General features: G+C 53.4%; 2 protein-coding genes across 2 annotated transcripts in view; one reads left to right on the forward strand and one right to left on the reverse strand.

Moving 5' to 3' along the window:
- Positions 1-1688: 1688 nt before the first annotated feature.
- LOC104572241 (NF-kappa-B inhibitor-interacting Ras-like protein 2) overlaps positions 1689-20350 on the reverse strand; it is a 208426-nt gene continuing 189764 nt past the window's right edge. Inside the window, exons 2-4 of the mRNA XM_088529731.1 lie at positions 2820-2915; positions 2475-2716; positions 1689-1939 (exon numbers count right to left, since the gene is read on the reverse strand). Of these exons, the coding sequence (XP_088385857.1) occupies positions 1700-1939; positions 2475-2716; positions 2820-2913 (576 nt within the window). The 5' untranslated portion in view covers positions 2914-2915 and the 3' untranslated portion in view covers positions 1689-1699. The remainder of the gene's footprint in view (positions 1940-2474; positions 2717-2819; positions 2916-20350) is intronic.
- Positions 4450-19901, forward strand: DNAJC7 (DnaJ heat shock protein family (Hsp40) member C7). Its single transcript, XM_088529709.1, has 14 exons — positions 4450-4562; positions 12389-12477; positions 13416-13540; positions 13645-13758; positions 14098-14172; positions 15614-15732; positions 16132-16285; positions 17031-17195; positions 17777-17868; positions 18224-18297; positions 18545-18691; positions 18979-19131; positions 19363-19425; positions 19602-19901. Exons 1-14 carry the CDS (start codon positions 4474-4476, stop codon positions 19637-19639), a joined length of 1497 nt encoding a protein of 498 aa, XP_088385835.1. The 5' UTR covers positions 4450-4473; the 3' UTR covers positions 19640-19901.

Here is a 20350-nt window from a genome sequence, read left to right on the forward strand (position 1 = left end):
GGGTCCTGGGCGCCCGTGCGGCCACTCGGGGCATCCGAGCGGGGTGGGAGGACGGAGCAGACGACGGGGTCGGTCTCGGGGACGCGGCTCGGAGCAGAGGGGCCCGCGGCGCCCGCAGCCCCTGCCCCACGCGGCGGGGGTCGCTCCCCTGCATTTTGCCCCAAAAAAGCCTTTGCTGGAGGCAGCAGCAGCGGCTGCTCCCGTCCCCTCGCCCCCACACCGTCCCCGTGGGGTCCTAACGCGCCCCCACACTTGGCACTTTATCCCGTGAAAGCCATTCCTTCCGACGACAACAACTGCAACGAGCTGCGTCAGAACTCAGCCCCCGGCGCCTCCCCCCGCTCCCGTGCCGTCCAAAGCATCGACTGCCTCTGACTTAGCGTCCGCTGTACTAGGTAGTAGGGCATAGTCCATAGTGCTCGGTGACGTGTGACCCCTGTAAATAACCTCGGAGTGACGTGAACTGAGTTTGATTCCAAAACAATAAATAAATCCAGACCCACCCCCTCCAAAAACGAAACAAGCAGAGTCTAGGGACGTGGCCAGTACCCCTCCTGTAATGTTCACTGTATATTTTTTGATGTACTATAACTGTTGGGAAAAAGGAAAATATTTTGATAATCAAATCTCATCGCTTTATTGTGTTACTCAGTAAATAAAAGGAACAAGTACAAACAAGCCAGGGCCGTGCCGTGATCTCTGCCTCTCGCCCGGCTCGCCCGAGCCCGCCGCAGCGCCCGCCGGATCACACACATCCCGTGTCGGATGGGATGGGATGGGATGATGTGTGTGGGAATGTGCATGGGAATGTGGGTGGGGATGGGATGTGTGCAGGGATGTGCATGGGGATGAGATGTGCGTGGGGATGTGCACGGGAATGTGCGTGGGAATGTGTTCAGGGATGCGACGTGTATGGGGATGGGATGTGTGTGGGAATGCGTGCAGGGATGGGGTGTGCGCGGGGATGGGATGTGTGCGGGGATGGGATTTGCACAGGGATGTATGCGGTGGATGTTTGCAGGCATGGGATGTGTGCGGGGATATGCATGGGAATGTGTATGGAGACGGGATGTGTGTGGGGAGGTGCACGGGGGTGGGATTTGCACAGGGATGTGTGTGGTGGATGCGTGCGGGAAAGGGATGTGCGCGGGGACGGCACGTGTTGGAATGTGCGTGGTGGACGTGCTCAGTGGACGGGATGTGCGTGGGGATGGGAGGATGCGTGTGGGGACAGGATGTGTGTGGGGACACGACGTGTGTGGGGACAGGATGGCAGGGACGGGATGCGCGTGGGGATGGGATTTGCGCAGGGATGGGATGTGTGCTGGGATGGGATGTGTGCTGGGATGGGACGCGTGCTGAGGCCCTGCTCCCAGGGACAGCCCTGGCGCAGCTCCATGTCCCGCACGCAGCTCGGCCAGGAAGGGAGCGCTCCTGTGTGTCCAGGAGCCGGGAACGCGGCCGGGAGCCGGGAATGCGGCCAGGCCGCCCTCGCAGCCCTGGGCCTCCGAGGAGGGAGCGTTGCCCGGCTTCCCGCAGCCTCCGTCCCTGTCCCGCGCTCTCCATCCTCAAAGCCTGGCCCTAGGGAGCCCCTTCCTCCTCCAGGGGCTCCCCGCCGGCTCCGGGAGGTGACCGCAGGGAAAGGCGGGAGCTGAGGGAGAGGAGGCAGTGGCGGTGGAGAGGAAGGGCAGGACGAGGCTCAGCCGTCCAGGGAGCCGCTGCCCTTGTTCTTGCGGCTCAGCGGAAAGGCCGACTTGCTCTGCGGCTGCGTCATCTTGCTGGCCAGGTAGATGAAGGGCTCGATGAGCGTGTGCCGGTCGGCCACGGACACCTCCCACAGCTTCACCTTCTCGCCCTTGGCCCAGTGCTGGGCCGCGTCGTGGTCCACGCGGCGCTGCTCCTGCAGGTCACACTTGTTGCCCAGCACCACGATGGTGACCTGCTCGACGGAGAAAGGTGACAAGGACCCGCAAAGCAGCAGCCACACGGGCCCTGTCCCCGTCAGCTGCCTCCACCTAGAGCCCTTCTGCTCGGTGGCTGTGGAATGACCATGGGGACACAGCCCATATTCTCCCTGGCCAGCATCCCAGAGCAGCACCAGCTGCAGACGAGGGTCTGCTGGAGCAGGAGCTTGTCACCACCCCCGTGAAAGCCAAGGTGATGGCCACAAACTGAAGCACCAAAAGTTCCATAGGAACTTAAGGAAAATTTTTTTTAACAGTGAGGGTGCCAGAGCACTGGAACAGGCTGCCCAGAGAGGTTGTGGAGTCTCCTTCTCTGGAGATCTTCAAACCCGCTTGGACGCAGCCCTGTGCCACGTGCTCTAGGTGACTCTGTGTGTGCAGGGGGTTGGACTAGATGATCCCTAGAGGTCCCTTCCAACCCTAAGCATTCTATGATTCTATGATTCTATGACAAGCAGTGACAAGGGGCGCTGCCTCTGCCGCTCCTTTGAGGCCCCGCTGCTCGCTCACCTCCTTCTTGTCTTTGGACTTGTCGATCTCCTTCTTGAGGAGCTCCACGCGCTTGAAGGACTCCTTGCTGTCGGTGCTGTAGACGAGCACGTAGCCGTCGGTGCAGGAGAAGCAGTGCTTGGGCAGCTCGAGGCCGTCGCGCAGGCCCCGCGTGTCGTAGAAACGCACCTGCTCGCGCACGCCGCGCTCCGTCTCGATGGAGCCCACGTAAATGTCCTCCTGCGTCTCCACCATGTCGGAGCCTGCGGGGGCCGCGCGCGGCGCTGCCGATGGCTGCGGCTCCGCGCGGTTCCCCGCCGTGCCCGTCCCGCCGTGCCCGTCCCGCCGCCCGCGCCCCGCACGTACCCACCACGTGGTTCCCGTAGAGCAGCTGCTCCAGGATCGAGGTCTTCCCCACGGCCGCCTGCCCGCACACCACCACCTTGCAGCTCTTGCCCATGGCTCTGCGGAGAAGGACCTGGGTGTCATGGTGGATGATAAGTTGACCATGAGGCAGCAGTTGCTCTTGTGGCCAAGAAGGCCAATGGGATCCTGGGGTGCGTTAAGAAGAGCGTCTCCAGCAGGTCGAGGGAGGGGATCCTGCCCCTCTCCTCAGCCCTAGTGAGGCCACATCTGGGGTATCGTGTCCAGTTCTGGGCTCCACAGGACAAGAGGGATGTGGAGCTGCTGGAGAGAGTCCAGCGCAGGGCCACAAGGATGATCAGGGGCCTGGAACATCTGCCCTACGAGGAGAGGCTGAGGGAGCTGGGCCTGTTCAGCTGGAGAAGAGAAGGCTGAGAGGGGATCTAATCAGTGTACGTAAGCACCTCAAGGGACGGAGTGCAGAGGATGGTGCTGGTCTCTTTTCAGTGGTGGCCACTGATAGGACTAGAGGAAATGGCCGGAAACTGAAGCACCAAAAATTCCACAGGAACTTAAGGAAAAATTTCTTAACAGTGAGGGTGCCAGAGCACTGGAACAGGCTGCCCAGAGAGGTTGTGGAGTCTCCTTCTCTGGAGATCTTCAAACCCGCTTGGACGCAGTCCTGTGCCACGTGCTCTGGGTGACCCTGCGTGTGCAGGGGGCTGGACTAGATGATCCCTAGAGGTCCCTTCCAACCCTAAGCATTCTATGATTCTATGATTCTATGGCGCTGCTCGGACCCCGGCCGTGACGCCCTGCTGGGGGGCACAGCCCCATGAGCGGCTTGGCGGGGGGCACAACCCCATTGTGGGGGGCAGGAGGGGGGATTCTGCCCCATGGAGGGGACACAGCCCCTTTGGGGAGGCAACAGGCAGACACAGCCCCATTGAGTGGGGGGCAATGGGGGATACACAACCCCATGGAGGGCCGCAGCCCCACAGGCAGGTGTGGGGGGCACAACCCCGACGTGGGGGGCAGGAGGGGGGACGCTGCCCCATGGCGGGGGGACACAGCCCCCATGGAGGGTCAGGAGGGAGCAAACAGCCCCATGGGGATGCAGGGAACAGCCCCACTGAAGGAGGGCAGGGGGGCACGGCCCCATCAGGAGCTTTGTAGGGGATCCCAGCCCTATGGCGGGTATAGGGGGGGGGTCCCAGCCCCATCAGGAGCTTTGGGGCGGTCCCAGCCCTATGGCGGGTACGGGGTGGGGGTCACAGCCCCACGGGGGGGTCACAGCCCCACGGCGGACGCTTCACGGCCCCGCGCGGCCGCTCCCCGTTCCCGTCCCCCCCCGGGGTGACGCGGGCAGCGGGTGTCACCCCCCCGGGCCGCAACGAGGATCGAGGCGGGGGGAGGAAGCCCCGGTGGCCCCTGCAGGCAGCGGCGGCCGCGCCACCCCCCGCCTGTCCCCGTCCCGGTCCCCGTCCCCGTCCCCGTCCCCGTCCCCGTCCCGTCCCGTCCCGTCCCGTCCCGCGCGCACCAACCGCCCTTCGCGGCCCACGGCGGCCGCCGTCGCGCCGAGAGGAAGTGGCCGCCCCTTCCGCCCCCCGCGCCCGCCCCCGGCGCCCGCTCGCCCCGCGCCCGGCCCGGCGGCAAGATGGCGGCGGCGGCCGAGTGCGATGTGGTGATGGCGGCGGCCGAGGGGCCCGGCGCGCCCGGCGGCGGTGACGAGGAGGCGGCGCGGAGGTAGCGGGGACCCGCCGCGGGGCCCGGCCGCGGCACCGGCACCGGCACCGTGCGGGGGAGCCGGGACGGCACCGTGCGGCGGGGAGGGGGGCCGGGCCGCCGGGGCCGGGGCTCGGGGGCGGCCCCGTGGGGCCGGGGCTCGGGGCAGCCCCCCGGGAGGCCGTTAGGCCCAAGGGGCGGCTCGGTGGGGCGGGGGGGGGGGGTGACAGCCCCCCCGGGAGGCCGTTGGGGGTTCGGGGCGGCCCCGTGGGGCCGGGGGCGGGAGCGGGGCTAGAGGCAGCCCCGGGGGGATAGGGGCAGCCCCGGGGGGGGATAGGGCACACAGGGCAGCCCTGGTGGTGGTAGGGGCACCCCCCAAGCGCCGGCCGTGGGGCAGCCCCACAAGCTCGGGGGTCTGGGGCAGCCCCACGGAGGGCGTCGAGGCTGGGGGAGCCCGGAGCAGCCGTGGGGCTTTGCTGGGGGTCGCTCCCCACGCGGAGCCGCGGCCGCATCCGGGGCGGCTGCGGGAGCGGCGGCGCCTTCCGCACCGGCCCCGGCTGCTCCGTATCCCCCCGGCCCCGGGGGAGCAGGGGGGGAAGGAGCCCCCTTCCTGCCCCGCTCGTCCTTACGGCCCCGCGGGGCAGACCCCAGCGCTGGGCCCGGGGCGTTTCCGTGTGTGCGAGGGGGAGCAGAGCCGCCTCCGGTCGATCCGCTTGGCCGTTCCCGCAGGATAAACGTCGTCCTTCCTGCCTGGCAGCGTGTGAGGAAACGGCTGCCTCGTGGCGAGGACGGAGCCCCTGCGGAGCCCCGAGCGCTCCCGGCCTCTCCTGCTCCCAGGGAAGCATCTTGTGCCCTAATGCCATAGGGAATCCGGTGGCAGCCTTTGGAGCGAGCTCCGCTTGGCCTTGCCTGCCCTGGGAACGGGGAGAACATCAGCATCAGGTGTGCGAGGGCCCCCCGAAACGCTCATGGGGTAACCAAGCTTCCCCAGGTCACTGCTGCATCACCGTAAGGATTCCCACTGTAAGCTATGTGTTTTCGGGAGCAAATGATCGTGTTCCCACGTGCTGCCGGGTGTTGCGGTCTCTGCAGGGAATGAAACGGGGAAGTTCCGTGTCTGGGAAGCTCCGCTCGTTCCGCAGCATTGAAAACAGGCACTTTGTTATCTCCGGGGGAATTGGGGATGAGAGAACTATTTCTGGAAGAGGCAGGGCAATTGCTCCAGAGAATTATTCAGTTGGCGGAAGGATAAGGAGGAAACAGAGCTGAAAGTGGCCTCTGAGGACTGCTGTTTTCAAAGGGAAATTGATGGCCCGGGGCGGCTCGTGCTGCTGCGTCTGGAAGCAGAGGAGCAGCCCTGGGAAGGTGCTGCCTTCCCGGTGATGTCAGGCCGGGAATGCAGTTCAATCGGATGTTTGTGGAGAAGCGCCAAGCACGGCCAAATTGCACAGCCTGCAAGGTTGGGAAAGCCACGTTTGTGTGTAAACCGCTCCTTCCCCCGGCTGGTTAAGTGGGGTGTTCGAGTGCTCTAAGTACCCGAGTGTAAAAATCACGCTGAGGGCCCCGTGTTGCTGTCATGGTGTGCTCTAACATCTAGCCTTGCTTCCCCCTTCCCAAGTTCTGTTGCAGAAGTGACGGGCGCTGGAAATCGGTCGCGAATAGAAGAAGTGCACAGGAAAGGCCGAGCGGGCGCAGACATGGAAGAAATCCCAGGCTTGTGTCCCTGCTCCGAGGGGGAGCTCAGCTAAGGAGGACAGCGGCCGCCTTGGGGGGCTGCTCCCCTTGGGGCGCCAAGGCCAGCGCTGCAGCTCGTGCCTGTTCACTTCCCATTCCGCTGTGCTTTTGTAGGTGCTTTCACAATGTTTTGTTTGTGCTGGTCACATTAGCGACCTCATTAGAAGTGCTGGTGTCCTCTGATGGAAACCTATTCCAGGAAGGAAGTAATTATTTTTCTTGCAGTTATTCTCTTTTTGGTAGCTTAGAAAGCATGTAATTTAAACACCCGTGCCTACCAGCCAGGGCAGATTTTCTTGAGGTCAAGAACATCTGGGGCGTTAACCTGTTCTCTGCTTTGGCCCATCCTGGCTTAAGTAAATTGCTTAAATTCCGTGGCTTAGTTGGCCTAATGTAAATGAGCTCCTCGCTGTTCCGGGGAGAGTGGTTGGAGACTTAATTAGCTGTGTAATGTTTGTAATGTTCGTACAACATCTTGAGTCACAGGAGGGCTCCGCAGGCGCGGGAATGCGCTTCCGGATCCGATGCTGCGGTGCAGTCCTTATGCTGTGACTGTGCTTGAATCCCTAAAAACCAGCAGGAATAAACGAGGACTCTGGGGATCATTGCTACAAGTCGTGGTCATGGGTTTCCATGTGCCTAGATATCCGGCGCTCATCTCTGTGGCTTAATAAGAAGGTGGAAATCAGCAGAGGTGCAAATCCATTTCAGGGGGATGGTAGCTGCTCTGGAGCAGCTGGGACGATGCAGAACGGCTCCTTCGCGGGTTTTCCTTGGCCCTGCTGCTCTGGAGCTTGGGGTCACTGGAGTTTTGCCAGGGATAATTTGCCTGTCATCTTCCTGGCAGCTCTAGATTCTGTCTGTGCATGTTTAAGACTGGATCTTTCTCCCCATCCTTCAGTGTTGGAGGATGTGCAAGCCTCTTAAAAAGAGATATTTCCAGTCATTTGGAAAATGTCGTTATGAAATAATCTGCTCAGACTGTTCCTTTTGCTATAGAGCTCAGGAGAGTTGTGGGCCAGGTAGGAAATCATGATTACTGCAGCGAAATGGTGAATGTGAATTTTGCCACCAAAGCAAATTGCACAGAGTCAAAAATAGTGTTTCAGACCTCACCTAACTGCAGGGTCACTCCGGAGTTCAACAGCCGTTGCCTGGAGGTTGTCAGGTGTGGATAATTGGCAGGAATCTTTCTGCTGCTTGTTTGCATAAATTGAGTTGCTCCTCAGTTTTGCTCCTCGTGAATAATGTCATTACCCGGCTGCTTTTATTGAGTGCTGACAGAATTACAGGGTTGCACTGGCCCTGAGAGCCTGGTTGTGGCTGAGCTTCGCCCATGGCTTAGGCTGGAGAAGCTTCCACTGCTCTGCTTGTAAATGGGCACTTGAATTTCCCAGGCTGTAAATAGAGTCTGTTTTACTAATCTGAAATTACTTGACGATATTATGATAATAGATGTGAACTCTCCCGTGTATTTGCAGGGTATTTGAATACTCCAAATTAGGCAGTCGCTGTGTATGATATAAATAATGCTCAGGACTTGGAGCATAAACCATTCTGTTTCAGGTGAAGCATGTTGCAGAGGCAGTTGTCCCACCATGCAGTTCCTGCAGCTGCTTCCTTCCTTGGTTTGGGTCTTCCTGATAAAATCAGACTCTAGCAGGTTCTAGGCCCTTCTGTGTTTTTTTTTTTTTTTTATGAATGCTACAATTTCACCGTGCCTGAAATGATTAAGTCATTACTATGAAGTAGGTTAATCCTGCTCCCTGCCAGCAAGGTGCGTTACATAACTGTGTAATTAAACCTCAGCTCTCATCGGGCTGCTCTTGCTTGCAGCTGCAGGCAGTAGTGTTGCTCGGCTGCTTTGATCTCCTCTGCTCCCTTCTTGTGGCTTCTGCTCTTTGCTATTTGAGCTCGGGGATGTTGTGCGTGTGGAGGAGGGTAGGGATTTTTTGTGCGCCGCCTCCGTTAACATCGCGCAGAATCCCGGGGTGGTTGAGGTTGGCAGGGACCTCTGCAGATCTAGTCCAGTCCCCTAATCCAGCAGGGACACTGGGGCACAGGGTGGCATCCCGGTGGGAATTGAAGGTTTCCAAAGGAGACTGCCCTCTCCGGGCAGCCTGTTGCAGCGCTCCGTCCCCCTCGCGTTGCTGCCGCCTCTTGCAAGATGCTGCATGTCCCCAAGCAGCCCTTGTGGCCCGACGTCCCCGTGGGTGACTGTCCCACACGGCCAGGCCACTGTCTGCACATGCAGGCCCCGGGTCCCCTCGCGTGGGGACACGCTCTGCACGGGCACCGCGCGGCCGGCGCAGCCGCCGCTGTGCAGCGGGGGGTGCTGGTGCACAGCGCAACGTGACGCGGGAGGGAAAATCGCAGCGCGCTTTATTTATGGCTTTGCGTCTCGTTTGCAGGGCCTGTTTTTGCAGCTGTGCCCTTCCTCCATGTCCTGGAGACAGAAGCACCATCCCTGCTGGCGGGATGTTCCTTCCCCTTGCTCCAAATCCACGGTTAAAATCCGCGTGTAAATCCCAACCTGGGGCAAGGATCTCTGAAGCAGTCAGGGAAGATCAATCTCTGTGGCCCATTCAGTATTTGGTTTCTCTTCTGAGCCCTGAAAAAACAAGGAGGGAGGGTATAGTATGTCCAGTGGCAAACAGGACGGCTAATTTTAAGCTCTAGACATCTGCCTGCTGTGGACTGTACTGAGATCACCAAACTTATTTTACCCAAACAGCTGAGTTGCATCTGACAGCTGAGATCTGGGTGGAATTTGAGCAAGAAAACTGCAGGGCGGGGGGCGGGAAAAGCACCACATCCTATTAAAGAATAAAAAAATATCTGCAAGGAGGAGTTAGGAAGGACAGATGTGTCTCCTCTGCTCAGCCCAGAAGAGATTGCTGGGGCATCTACACATGGGTCTTGGGGCTGGTGTCTGTGCCCGGATGGGGAGTGTTGGAGCAGGGTCAGCCCTGGGAGATGCTGTTTGCAGCGATCCCGGCATTCCCGGCCAGGCGGGAGGTCAGCGTCGCTGCAAGGTCCCTCTTCCTCCGTCTCATCCCGAGCTGGCGGCGGAGGCTGCCGGCCGGGATGGGATCCCGGCGTGCGGGATGGCCGGGAAGGGGCTCGGGCCGAGGGATGGTTTCCTAGTCCGCCTGGCAGCCCCCATGATGGACCATGTTCCTGGGTGCAAGCAGGAGCACCAGTAACATCCGCCTTTGTCCCATCCTGTGACAGGGACCTCAGGAGCCTGGGAATTCAAATAAGGGGTCTTGGCAGACATTATAAAAGGAAGAAAATCCTGCCTAGCTTGCAGGAAGAGAGATATTCCAAGCGATTCCCTCCTTGAGAGCTGTGGATGCACACGGACAGTGAAAGCCAGGCTTCTTCCCCAGATTCTTGATGCAACTGTCGTCTTTATCCTCTGGAGTCACTGTGGAGAGGCCCTAAAAAGCCACTAGCCTCTCCTAACAAAGGAATCCGTTCAGCTTGCGTTGTATTTTTAGCAAAGCGTGATTCTTCTTCAGTTTCAAAAGTAGCAAGTGGGGAATGCAGCCTACATCAGTGCAAGATGCAGAATGATCTCATTCAGGCTGCAGCATCTGTTTGCTTTGAAACAATTACCAGTGATATCAGGAGATCTGCATTTTTCCTTGTCATAGCCAGAGCCCGTGGTAAACAAGAGCCGCTTTCTCCGTGTGCTTTCTGTGCCAGTGGAACACAACTGGGCAGAGATGCTTCTGTTCTGGCACCTCGCGTCACAAATCTTGCATTTCCAGCAGCCGTCCCTGCCTTTGTGCTTTCAAGGCAACTATATTCTTTTTTTTGCATGATTTTTTTTCTTCATTCAGCCCTAAGCCATGTGAACAGTAGAAATATGTATGAGTATTTCCTTTCCGTGAGTGTTTTCTGAGTTACTGCAGCCTGATACATCGGTCTATATTAAAATAAATGCTTAAAAGGAAATTAGACAGAAGGTGGAAAACTTAATTTTTGTGTTCACATCTCTGGGGTCTCCTAATGAAGATTCTGGTGCTTTGGGAAGTTGTGTTGCCATCTAAACGCGTTTCCTCCATTTTCCCAGCTCTTTGCAGCAGGTGCTTGGCACAGAGGATGTGGGCGCTGCTCCCCTCTGACGTGGCAGGTGAAATTCCTGAAAGACTCGGGAATCCCGGGCTGGTCCGTGTGCAGGTTGCAGGGGGGCCCGGAGAGGAGAGTTCTGCCGTTAATCCCGTTCAGCACTTTCTTTAGGTCACATAAAAAGACCTTTTGAGAGCAGATATGTGAATAAAATTGATTTTTTTTTCAGTTTATAATTATGGAAACAAGTGAAACTTCCATAATTATTACAAGTGAAGTGAGGTTAACCAGAACAAAGTTCTGGTTGAACTACATAGTCCCTTGGTTCTGGCATTGTAGGCACCTTCTTTTTTGCTTGTTTTCCACTGTATTTTGCGTGTTTGAGCAGTAACACTCGGAAGCAGCGGTGCCCGGCTCCGCTTCCCACCATTCCAGCCATCGCAGCCGCAATCGCAGGGTCCTCGGGGCAGCGGAAAACCGGGCGCCGGCTCCTCCTTTCCAAGAGTTTCTTGGTCATCCCGTTTCTACGAACGTGCCCGGGCCCTTGTCAGAGCGTAAGTGGCAGCAAAGAGCAGCGGCGCGAGCGGAGGGCGACCGCAGCGCCCTGTGTCTATTGTTTTGCCAGCTGGCAAAACGGGGCCCTTTCTGTGAAAACAACCCCGTGCGGGAGGCAGCTGCGGGGGAACGGCCCATGGCGAGGCCGAGGAGGGCGAAAAACATGTGAACTTGTTCCAACACAGTCGCCTTTGTTCGCGTTGCGGGGGGTTTGCCGAACATTGCGCCCATTGAGCGCGGCCCTGCTCGCCCGCGCCGCTGCCCTGGCTCCAGCGCGCCCGCTGCGTTCCCACAGGCTTCCACAAGCCACAGAGCGGTCGGTTTTGGTGTTAAAAGGCATTTTTCAGCTTTGGCTCTTTGGCTAGAAGGCTTTCTAGGTGGAGGGACTAGTAAAGTTTGCCCTCGTTTCTGGGTACTAGCAAGATGCAAACGCTGAATATCCGCGGCTCTTGCAAAATCGACCCTGCACCCTGAGCTCTCTGATCTGGCAGCTTGCTAAAATGCAGGGCTCATCAGTCTTGCTGACAGTTTTATTGTGCAGAATAAAATCAGACGTCGTGAGTTCGCATCCTACGGAGAGAGCCCCGCTCCTCTCCTTGGTTGTAGCTCCAGCTTTTCCTAAAGACAGTCAACCTGCCTCCTGTTAACATTTATTCCAGTTGTCCTGTGGTTCTGCCTGGCAAATGGTGAATTCATTGCAGACTAAACTTTCCTTAAAACGTAGAGTGCAAAGGCTTAACTGTGACCAAAGCGTAGCACCGAGAACAGTTCCCTCTTGGGCTGCTTATATGAAACGGCCAAGGTGGACGCAAGAAGATAGAGAAGGGTTGCATTTTCTTGAGGGGAAAGTTTGCTCCCGAGAGTTAAGGGATGCTGCTCCAAACCATATGTTGTGTGTTTTTAAACTGCCTCTGCAAATCCTTGCTCTTGAGAGCGAGGACTATTTCTGGACCTGTTGCCAAGGCAGTGCCAAGCTCCTGCTTGAGGCTTGCACCCTTATTGCTCCGCAGCTTCGCTGTCTTTGGAGCGCAGAAATTGTTCCTGGCCCCGTTTCTTGCGTAGGTGAGACTATTTCTGAACAGTAGGCAGCGTTTTTCATTTTTTTCTCTCGATTTCATGAGTGCCGGGTTGTGCAGTGCTTGGATGAGGCTGCTTTGATTAACCAGGTGTAACGTGAGTCCTGCCCGCTCTGGAGGCTCCCGTTGAAGGATGGATGTGCAGAGGTGGGTTTAGTTCGCTGCGATGCTCGTGTAGCGCTCAGCAAAGTCGTGTCCTGGCAGAACCCCCTGTCCGTGGCCCTGGCCAAGGGGGACAGTGTCTGAACGGTGGCAGGTCCCAGCGTGAGCGTTTCCCAGGGGCGACGTCTATGGGAGCACCTGAGCAGTTACACCGAGGTCTCCAGGGGATCCCGTGTTTCATGGGGGCCATTTGGGATCTCACAATGTGCTCGTCTTAACTCCTGTTGCTCTCCTGCCTTTCAGAGAAGCGGAATCCTTCAAGGAACAAGGAAACGCCTACTATGCCAAGAAAGACTATAACGAAGCGTACAACTATTACACAAAAGCCATAGGTGAGGACAGTTGCTGATTCTGTTAATCTTGACGAATATCATATCTAAAAATCAAAGGTTTATCAATCTGAAATACACCAGTAGGATTTCCAGCAGCCTGTGCTGGGTAAAAACTTCTGCCTGTTTAATTACCTGTCAAGTTTTGCCCGATGGGTGATGAAAGCTAGTGCTGATGTGGGTGGTTGCAGCAGTCTTTCTGCGGCTGCTCTAGCCAGAATATTCCTAACGGGAAGCGAGTCCAGCAATTCCCTGTGCTGCAGGGTCGGCAGCGCTGCCAGGCTGAGCCCCACAAAGTGCTGCTCTGTGTGAATTCCCGGGCGCGCGCTGAGAAACGAGGGCTTTGTGGTCAGCTCTTCTAAGCTGCTCTAAACAGCTCTTGACCATAAAATCATAGAATGCTTAGGGTTGGAAGGGACCTCTAGAGATCATCTAGTCCAACCCCCTGCACACGCAGGGTCACCTAGAGCACGGGGCACAGGGCTGCGTCCAAGCGGGATTGAAGATCTCCAGAGAAGGAGACTCTACAACCTCTCTGGGCAGCCTGTTCCAGTGCTCTGGCACCCTCACTGTTAAGAAATTTTTCCTCAAGTTCCTGTGGAATTTCTGGTGCTTCAGTTTGTGGCCATTTCCTCTAGTCCTATCAGTGGCCACCAGTGAAAAGAGGCCAGCACCATCCTCCTCACTGCCTCCCTTGAGGTACTTACATACACTGATTAGATCCCCTCTCAGCCTTCTCTTCTCCAGCTGAACAGGCCCAGCTCCCTCAGCCTCTCCTCGTAGGGCAGATGTTATCTGACCATCATGATCAGCTTAAGCCACTGGAGCGATAGGTTATAAATCCAGAGGGAATGGGATCTGGATTCCGCCAGCGGCTTTTCCAAGGTGCCTGCGAGCTGCCTGCTTTGCACTAATGGTGAGCACCACTGCGTGTCCCCTAGATACCTGTCCCAACAACGCCAGCTACTACGGGAACAGAGCTGCCACCCTCATGATGCTGGGACGGTTCCGCGAAGCGCTGGCCGATGCCCAGCAGTCCGTCAGGCTGGACGACACCTTTGTAAGGGTACGTGCACACCCCTTCACACCACGTCCCGACCCGTTCCTGGGCTCTCAACCCCCGTCTCCATCCATTGCTGCTTCTGCAGTTGCCTTGGACTCTCTTTTCAGGGCCACCTACGGGAAGGGAAGTGCCATCTGTCCCTAGGGAATGCCATGGCTGCCAGCCGCTGCTTTCAACGAGTCTTAGAACTGGATCACAAGAATACTCAGGCGCAGCAAGAGGTAAGGAGGTTTCGAAACCGAAATATTCCCAGTAGATGGGACTGCCAGAATGGATTGAGCTGGTAAGCCTTTTGCAAGGTGGAATCTCCTTCAGGCTCAGTACTGACAGTTGGTATGCCCTGGTATAGTGGAAAAAAATGATACGGTGTCTCTGTGCCTGTAACCCACTGGATTACTTGATTTCAAACTGCTTTTAGTCCTGCAGAAAGCAGCAAGGTAATCTGTATAGTTCCATGCCTGCTGGTGGTTTTTGCTTTGACATTTGCAAACTTAAGTGCTATTTGAAGGTGCAGATCACTGGCACTCCTGCAACATGTGCTGTGTTTTCCTGTCTTTCAGCTCAAAAATGCCAGTACTGTCCTCGAGTATGAAAAAATAGCTGAAGTGGATTTTGAGAAACGAGATTTCAGGAAGGTAACACTTATTTGATTGTTTTTGTGGCCTATTTTACCCGGTCAGATCAACCAGATGCAGATCTCACCCCCCTGCCTAGCATTAGTTGTGCCCTCATGGAAGATGCTGTTCAACGTCCTCTTGCCATAGGAGCAGGGTTGTCTTGTGAACTGTAACATCGGAGAACATGGCAGAGCTCCTGTTCTCCTGGCACTGACCAAGTGCAGAGTGAGAGGGTGAGAGGCTCAGGCCAATCCTCCTCTTACTCTGCTTTGCAGAGTGAGTGGAACCATGAATTAAGGTGTTGTGTTAGCAGCAGCGTTTTTGTGCTTTGCTCCTCAAACGCATACCAAGGATTTTTCTTTTTCTTCTCTCTCTCTCTCTCTCTTTCTCAAAAAAGCTCTTACAGTGCAGGCCATTGAAGGAGGATTGCAGATCTACTTGGCGCAAACTCCGTTTCTGTTTCTAAATTTTCCTTTCTGAGGGTTGTGGCAGGATGCAGCTGGCATTGCCCTGCCACACGAAATCTGGGGGCCCCCAAACACTTCTCGTGCATCCGTTTCATCCAGTGATTACATATACGGCCCAAGTTTGGGCCAGAAGCTCAGTGTATTGCTATCTTCTAGGGTTAAAACCAAAATTTCCCCCTTTCAGCGGTAAATCCCGTCTTTGCCTCTCCTGCTCGTGAGGAGCAGCTGGGATGCATGGGCAGTGTTGCATGTTGTGGGCTTCTGCATCTGTCCTCTCGCTTGTGCCCTGGCGCTTGCCTGGGGAGCCTTGCACAGAAGGTGATCTTTGTTTCTGGAGAGCTGCTCCTGCTCCCTGCCGTGGGCTCCCGGGCTGAGCACAGAGCTGCCCACAGAGCCCGCGTGATGTCACGGCCGGGAGGCAGATGAACCTCGCAGGAACAATGACCCCCTTCTCGTGCAGATGTCCCCACCAGAGAATCGAGCTGGAAAGACCTATTAGATCACCCTGCCCATAGTAGTCGGAGCAGTGCAAGATCAGCCCCTGCACAGAAATTTTGTTTTTTGTGCTTTGTCCAAACCGTCTCAATGTGTTGAATTTCTGTCTCTCCCCCATGTCTTGATAATGCAGGAAATAGAGGCAGATTTGTCTTCCCTGGCTTTTCTCTAGGGTTTCAGAAGGGTTAAAGGGATGAACCTTCTCTGGGTATCCCTTGAGTCTTCCGTGTGATTCCCAACTATGTGTAGTGCTTTTGATGATATCCAAACAACAGGTACTGCAGAACTTATTAACGAAGGCACTTTGGCGGGGAAAAAAAATACGAGAATTTTCCGATGAAACAAGTGTTTCCAGCTGCAGAGGAAACAGGTGTTTCTATATGTATCTTGCTGTTCAAAGAGAAATATGAATTCTCGAGTGTGGTAGGGGTGCAGTCTTTCAAGCCAGGCCTTTGGCTGTTTGCTTTGTTGGTGATGGTGTGTTTTTCTCCCATCAGGTTGTCTTTTGCATGGATCGTGCTTTGGAGTTTGCTCCCGCTTGTCACCGGTTCAAAATCCTGAAGGCTGAATGTTTAGCGTTGCTGGGCCGCTATCCAGAAGCACAGTCCGTAGCAAGGTGAGCTGGAATTGGAGTCATAAGTGATGTAGAGTGCTGTGGAATTCCCCCACCCCCTCTCTGCAAAGCGATTTGCTTTTTACCTTGAAAGTCCCTGGATGAGGGTGTGTAAAACAGAAATAGTCCTTAATGCAAATTTGGGTGAGAGAGAGAGTGCACGAGTTTATCCCCCTTCAGTTTATCTCACTAGGAAACTGTACTTAGGCCCAGTTAATTGCCATAAGTCCTGCTTGAGCAAAGACTTATGTATTTGTGTGTCTGAACCACTGACAGGATAAAATAGCTAAACAGCTCTGCAAAAGAAGAGTTCTTTTGGGGCTCAGAAAGAAACATGGGGGTTTGTGGAGGGATGCTTATTCGTTTGTTGTTATTTTTGTAATATATCTATGTCTGTTGCAGTGACATACTACGAATGGACTCAACAAATGCAGACGCTCTGTACGTCCGTGGCCTCTGCCTTTATTATGAGGACTGTATTGAGAAGGCAGTGCAGTTCTTCGTGCAGGCACTCAGGATGGCCCCTGACCACGAGAAAGCGTGTCTTGCCTGTCGTGTAAGCTGTGGGCATGGGCACGGGGGCTGCCAAACTCTCGGGAGTCTTTTCATGGCATCGTTAAGGTTGGAAGGGACCTCTAGAGATCATCTAGTGCCACCCCCTGCACACACAGGGTCACACCCAGGCAAGTTTGGAAGATCTCCAGGGAAGGAGACTCCACAACCTCTCTGGGCAGCCTGTTCCAGTGCTCTGGCACCCTCACTGTCAAGACATTTTTCCTTAAGTTCCTGTGGAACTTTTGGTGCCTCAGTTTGTGGCCATTTCCTCTTGTCCTATCCTCCACCCTTGTCCTTGTCACCATCCTCCTCACTGCCTCCCTTGAGGTATGTACGTATGAGGTATGTATGTATGCTCAGGTCCCCTCTCAGCCTTCTCTTCAGGCTGAATAGGCCCAGCTCTCCCAGCCTTTCCTGACTTTTAGTTGCATAAGCTCTGAAAAACATGAAGTTTCTATTCTTTTTTCCTTAGAATGCATGAGTTACTTCACTGTTATGTTCTCATCTGAAACCTTAAAGCGCCTCTGCTTGGTGTTGGCAGTTCCTGGCTCCTTCTCTTTGCGAGGAGAGATGCTGGCATCTCCTTTCAGGGGCTGTAGCCAGGCTGCAGCTTTGGTAGCCTGTAGTGGTGGTGTCTGAAAGCAAGTGAGAACAGTTGTGTTCGAGGAGCTTAGCCCAGCAAAACAAGGTGCTGGGCATTCCCCGAACACCCGAGTTAATGTCTTACAACATGTTTTTACTTTCAGAATGCCAAAGCACTTAAAGCGAAAAAAGAAGATGGGAATAAAGCATTTAAAGAAGGAAACTACAAACTAGCATATGAACTATACACAGAGGCATTAGGAATAGATCCAAATAATATAAAAACAAATGCCAAACTCTACTGTAACCGAGGGACAGTTAATTCAAAGGTAAGGAATGGTCACCTGAAAGGTGGTATTTTGTCTTGGGGCTTATTCCCACCGTGTAATTCACAGATATTCCAGCAAAAGCTTCCCTGGTTGTGTGGAGCAGCTGGATGATTCTAGTGCTGTGGGCAATGCTTGAGGTTTCTGTACTTGCACAACAATTGGCACTGCTCCAAACAGCCAAAGAAGTTGAGTTTTGTTTCTCCAGGAGTCAAGTACTTGGGCTGCACAGAGTGGGAGGGAGAGGAGGAATGTAGTTCCACCCCATCTTAATCAGCAGCTAGGCGTCCTTTTGCATTTCCTTTCTGGTGAGATTTGATGAGTGGGGTGGTTTTTGTTTTGTTTTGGTAGGTCATCTGCCTTGCTTTGGTTTTTTGGTCTAAAATAATCTGACCTAAATTTAAAACCCTGGGTACCTTTGCCAGTGTAGGACCAACATGTATCATATTCTCTGTAGAAAATAAAAACTTTGTATTTTTAGGGGATTGGGGAAAAAAAATCCTGGACTCTTATTTATCTAAAAGCATAATTTTATCAGAATTTATTCTCTACTTGGGATTTGCTTAACTTGTCTGTCATTGTAGCTTAGGAAACTTGAAGAAGCAATAGATGACTGCACAAATGCAGTAAAACTGGATGAAACATATATCAAAGCATACTTGAGGAGAGCACAGTGGTAAGTAGACCTTTATTATGGACATGCTGAGCAGGTTTATGGGTAGGAACTTCATTCCTGCAGAATGAATTTTATCTATTCCTACAGATAACAAATTTGAAGCTTAGCTGAAGTAAAAGGCTCTGTCTTAAGAGGCCCTGAATTTGCTCCCCTTTCTTAGCTGACAGGGAGACAGGGGTCCTCAGTACTGATTATTTCCCAGCATTAATTGCTGTAATCAGTAATTAGTATCACATGGCGGCAGTCCAGTGCACAGGTTTTCCTTAAGTCATAGCTGTCCAGATAGCCTGTACTTAAATCTCCTTTTGTTATTTTCTGTGAAGTGTACCTTGGTAACCAGTGTTTCATTGCACAGTTATATGGACACAGAACAGTATGAAGATGCTGTAAGAGACTATGAAAAAGTTTATCAGACAGAAAAAACAAAAGGTAAGCATGTTAACATTCTCTTTTTGTGCATACAAGCTTTCCCTCAGTAGAGACAAATACGTCTGTCTTTTTTCCCCCTCTCTTCCTCCTTTTGTGTGTAGGTTTTAATGAGCTATCTGACTAAATGGAGTTATTTATTTGTAATATTTGAATATTTCATCCCAGGTTGCCTCAATGAGTTAGTGTTTTAGAGCAAGTTGCTCTGCCTGAAACTAAAGCCACTTTCCCTTGCCATTGCCCTTTCCAGAACACAAGCAACTTTTAAAGAATGCTCAGGTAGAACTGAAGAAGAGCAAACGGAAAGACTACTATAAAATCCTTGGAGTTGACAAAAATGCCTCTGAAGATGAGATCAAGAAGGCTTACAGGAAAAGAGCACTAATGCATCACCCAGGTACCCAGAAACAGTCTGTTTTTGGAACCTATATCATTGCTTTGATTCCACCACCACCTCCATGCAGAAACAGGAATAATGGGCAGTGGATTTTCTGGGTAGTTGACACTTTTTGACCCCAGATTTCTAAAATACATGATGCACCAAATTACCTGATTGTCTTTTCCTGCTGGTTGTGATACTGCTCAGAATTGTCTGTCTCTTCACGCAAGCCCACAGTGGCTGGGAACCTGCAATGTTTCCATTTACCCCAGAAACTGAAAGCTGCTTTCCTGTTACATTCCCAGACCGACACAGTGGAGCAAGTGCAGAAGTACAAAAGGAAGAGGAGAAGAAATTTAAAGAGGTTGGTGAGGCCTTTACCATCCTGTCAGATCCCAAGAAGAAGGCTCGCTACGACAGCGGGCAGGATCTAGAAGAGGATGGGCTGAACATGGGAGGTGAGCATTCCCTGCAGCATCCTACCAACAGAGCCTTTAAAAAGATCAGAGCATTTAGAGTCTGACTTCAACTCTTTTTTGGACACTTTGACACTTTTTTGGACACTTTGGACACTTTTTGTCCATCCATAAAATGCTTTATGGGCTCTCAGTTAAGCAACATTGTCTAAATTGTCAAAAATGTATCTGTTTAAATTCAGCTCACAACTTCTTTTTTTTCCTCCCCTGTAGATTTCGATGCAAATAACATCTTCAAGGCCTTCTTTGGTGGGCCGGGCGGCTTCAGTTTTGAAGGTAGGTGGAAGTGCCCTTCCATCAGCTTTGAAATGTATGTGGATCACTTAACCTGTTTATCCAAGTGGTTTTGTTTGAAATAACTCCTTAATTGGTATCAAGATATTTAAAAATTGTATTTAATAGTAGTATATTAGAATTCTGAAAGTGCTAATATTTTTCATTTTCTTTTTCAGCTTCTGGGCCAGGAAATTTCTTTTTCCAGTTTGGCTAAAAAAAAAAAAAAAATCTCCACATACCTGATCTGCTTATTTTAACCTTGAATATGGACATACTTAGCCTCCTTCCTTCATCATGTCTCATTGTACTTAGAGCAGTTTCATTTTCTCGGTTGGAGACCTCTGTTTTGTGTGCTTTGTGTGTGAAGAGGAAACCAGCTCGCGGAGGGGAAGGCTTATGAATTTGGTTTTACTGTTAACTTTATTAAAAATAATAATAATAATAATAATAAAGCTTTGAATCTGTCGGTCCCTCCATGCTGGCCCATGCTTTCAGACTGAGGGGGTTTCCTTGGAGTCCTCTTCCTGGCATCTTGGCCTTCCCGGAGGGTGAAACCTCCTGCTTGTTTTGGTTGGCTCCCAAGTGTGGCGTGGCAGCATGTCTAGGGCTTGTAGCAATTCCTGAGTTTTTTAATCTTCTGGAAGTACTGCTAAGATTCAATCAAGTTTGATACAATTGCAATTTCTTTTTTTTTTAACCTGCCAGCTGTCGTTTCTTTTTTGCCATGATTCTACCCGAACGGTACACGTGGGCATTAACTTAAGTGGTAGTGTGTGAAGTTAACACTTTCATATCAGAGAAACGCTTCTTTGGCTTGAAAAGGGCAGCTTATATGAGAATTCCCTGTGGTGCAGCTGGAATGAAGCTTTGTGTTTCCACTCAAAGAACTGTCATCCTTAAGGGAACATTCAATTTGCTCTGGGCT

The sequence above is a fragment of the Tinamus guttatus genome, unplaced genomic scaffold (assembly GCF_059628265.1).
Source record: "Tinamus guttatus ecotype Peru unplaced genomic scaffold, ASM5962826v1 Tinamus_guttatus_pri_ptg000339l, whole genome shotgun sequence".
Lineage (NCBI taxonomy): Eukaryota > Metazoa > Chordata > Aves > Tinamiformes > Tinamidae > Tinamus > Tinamus guttatus.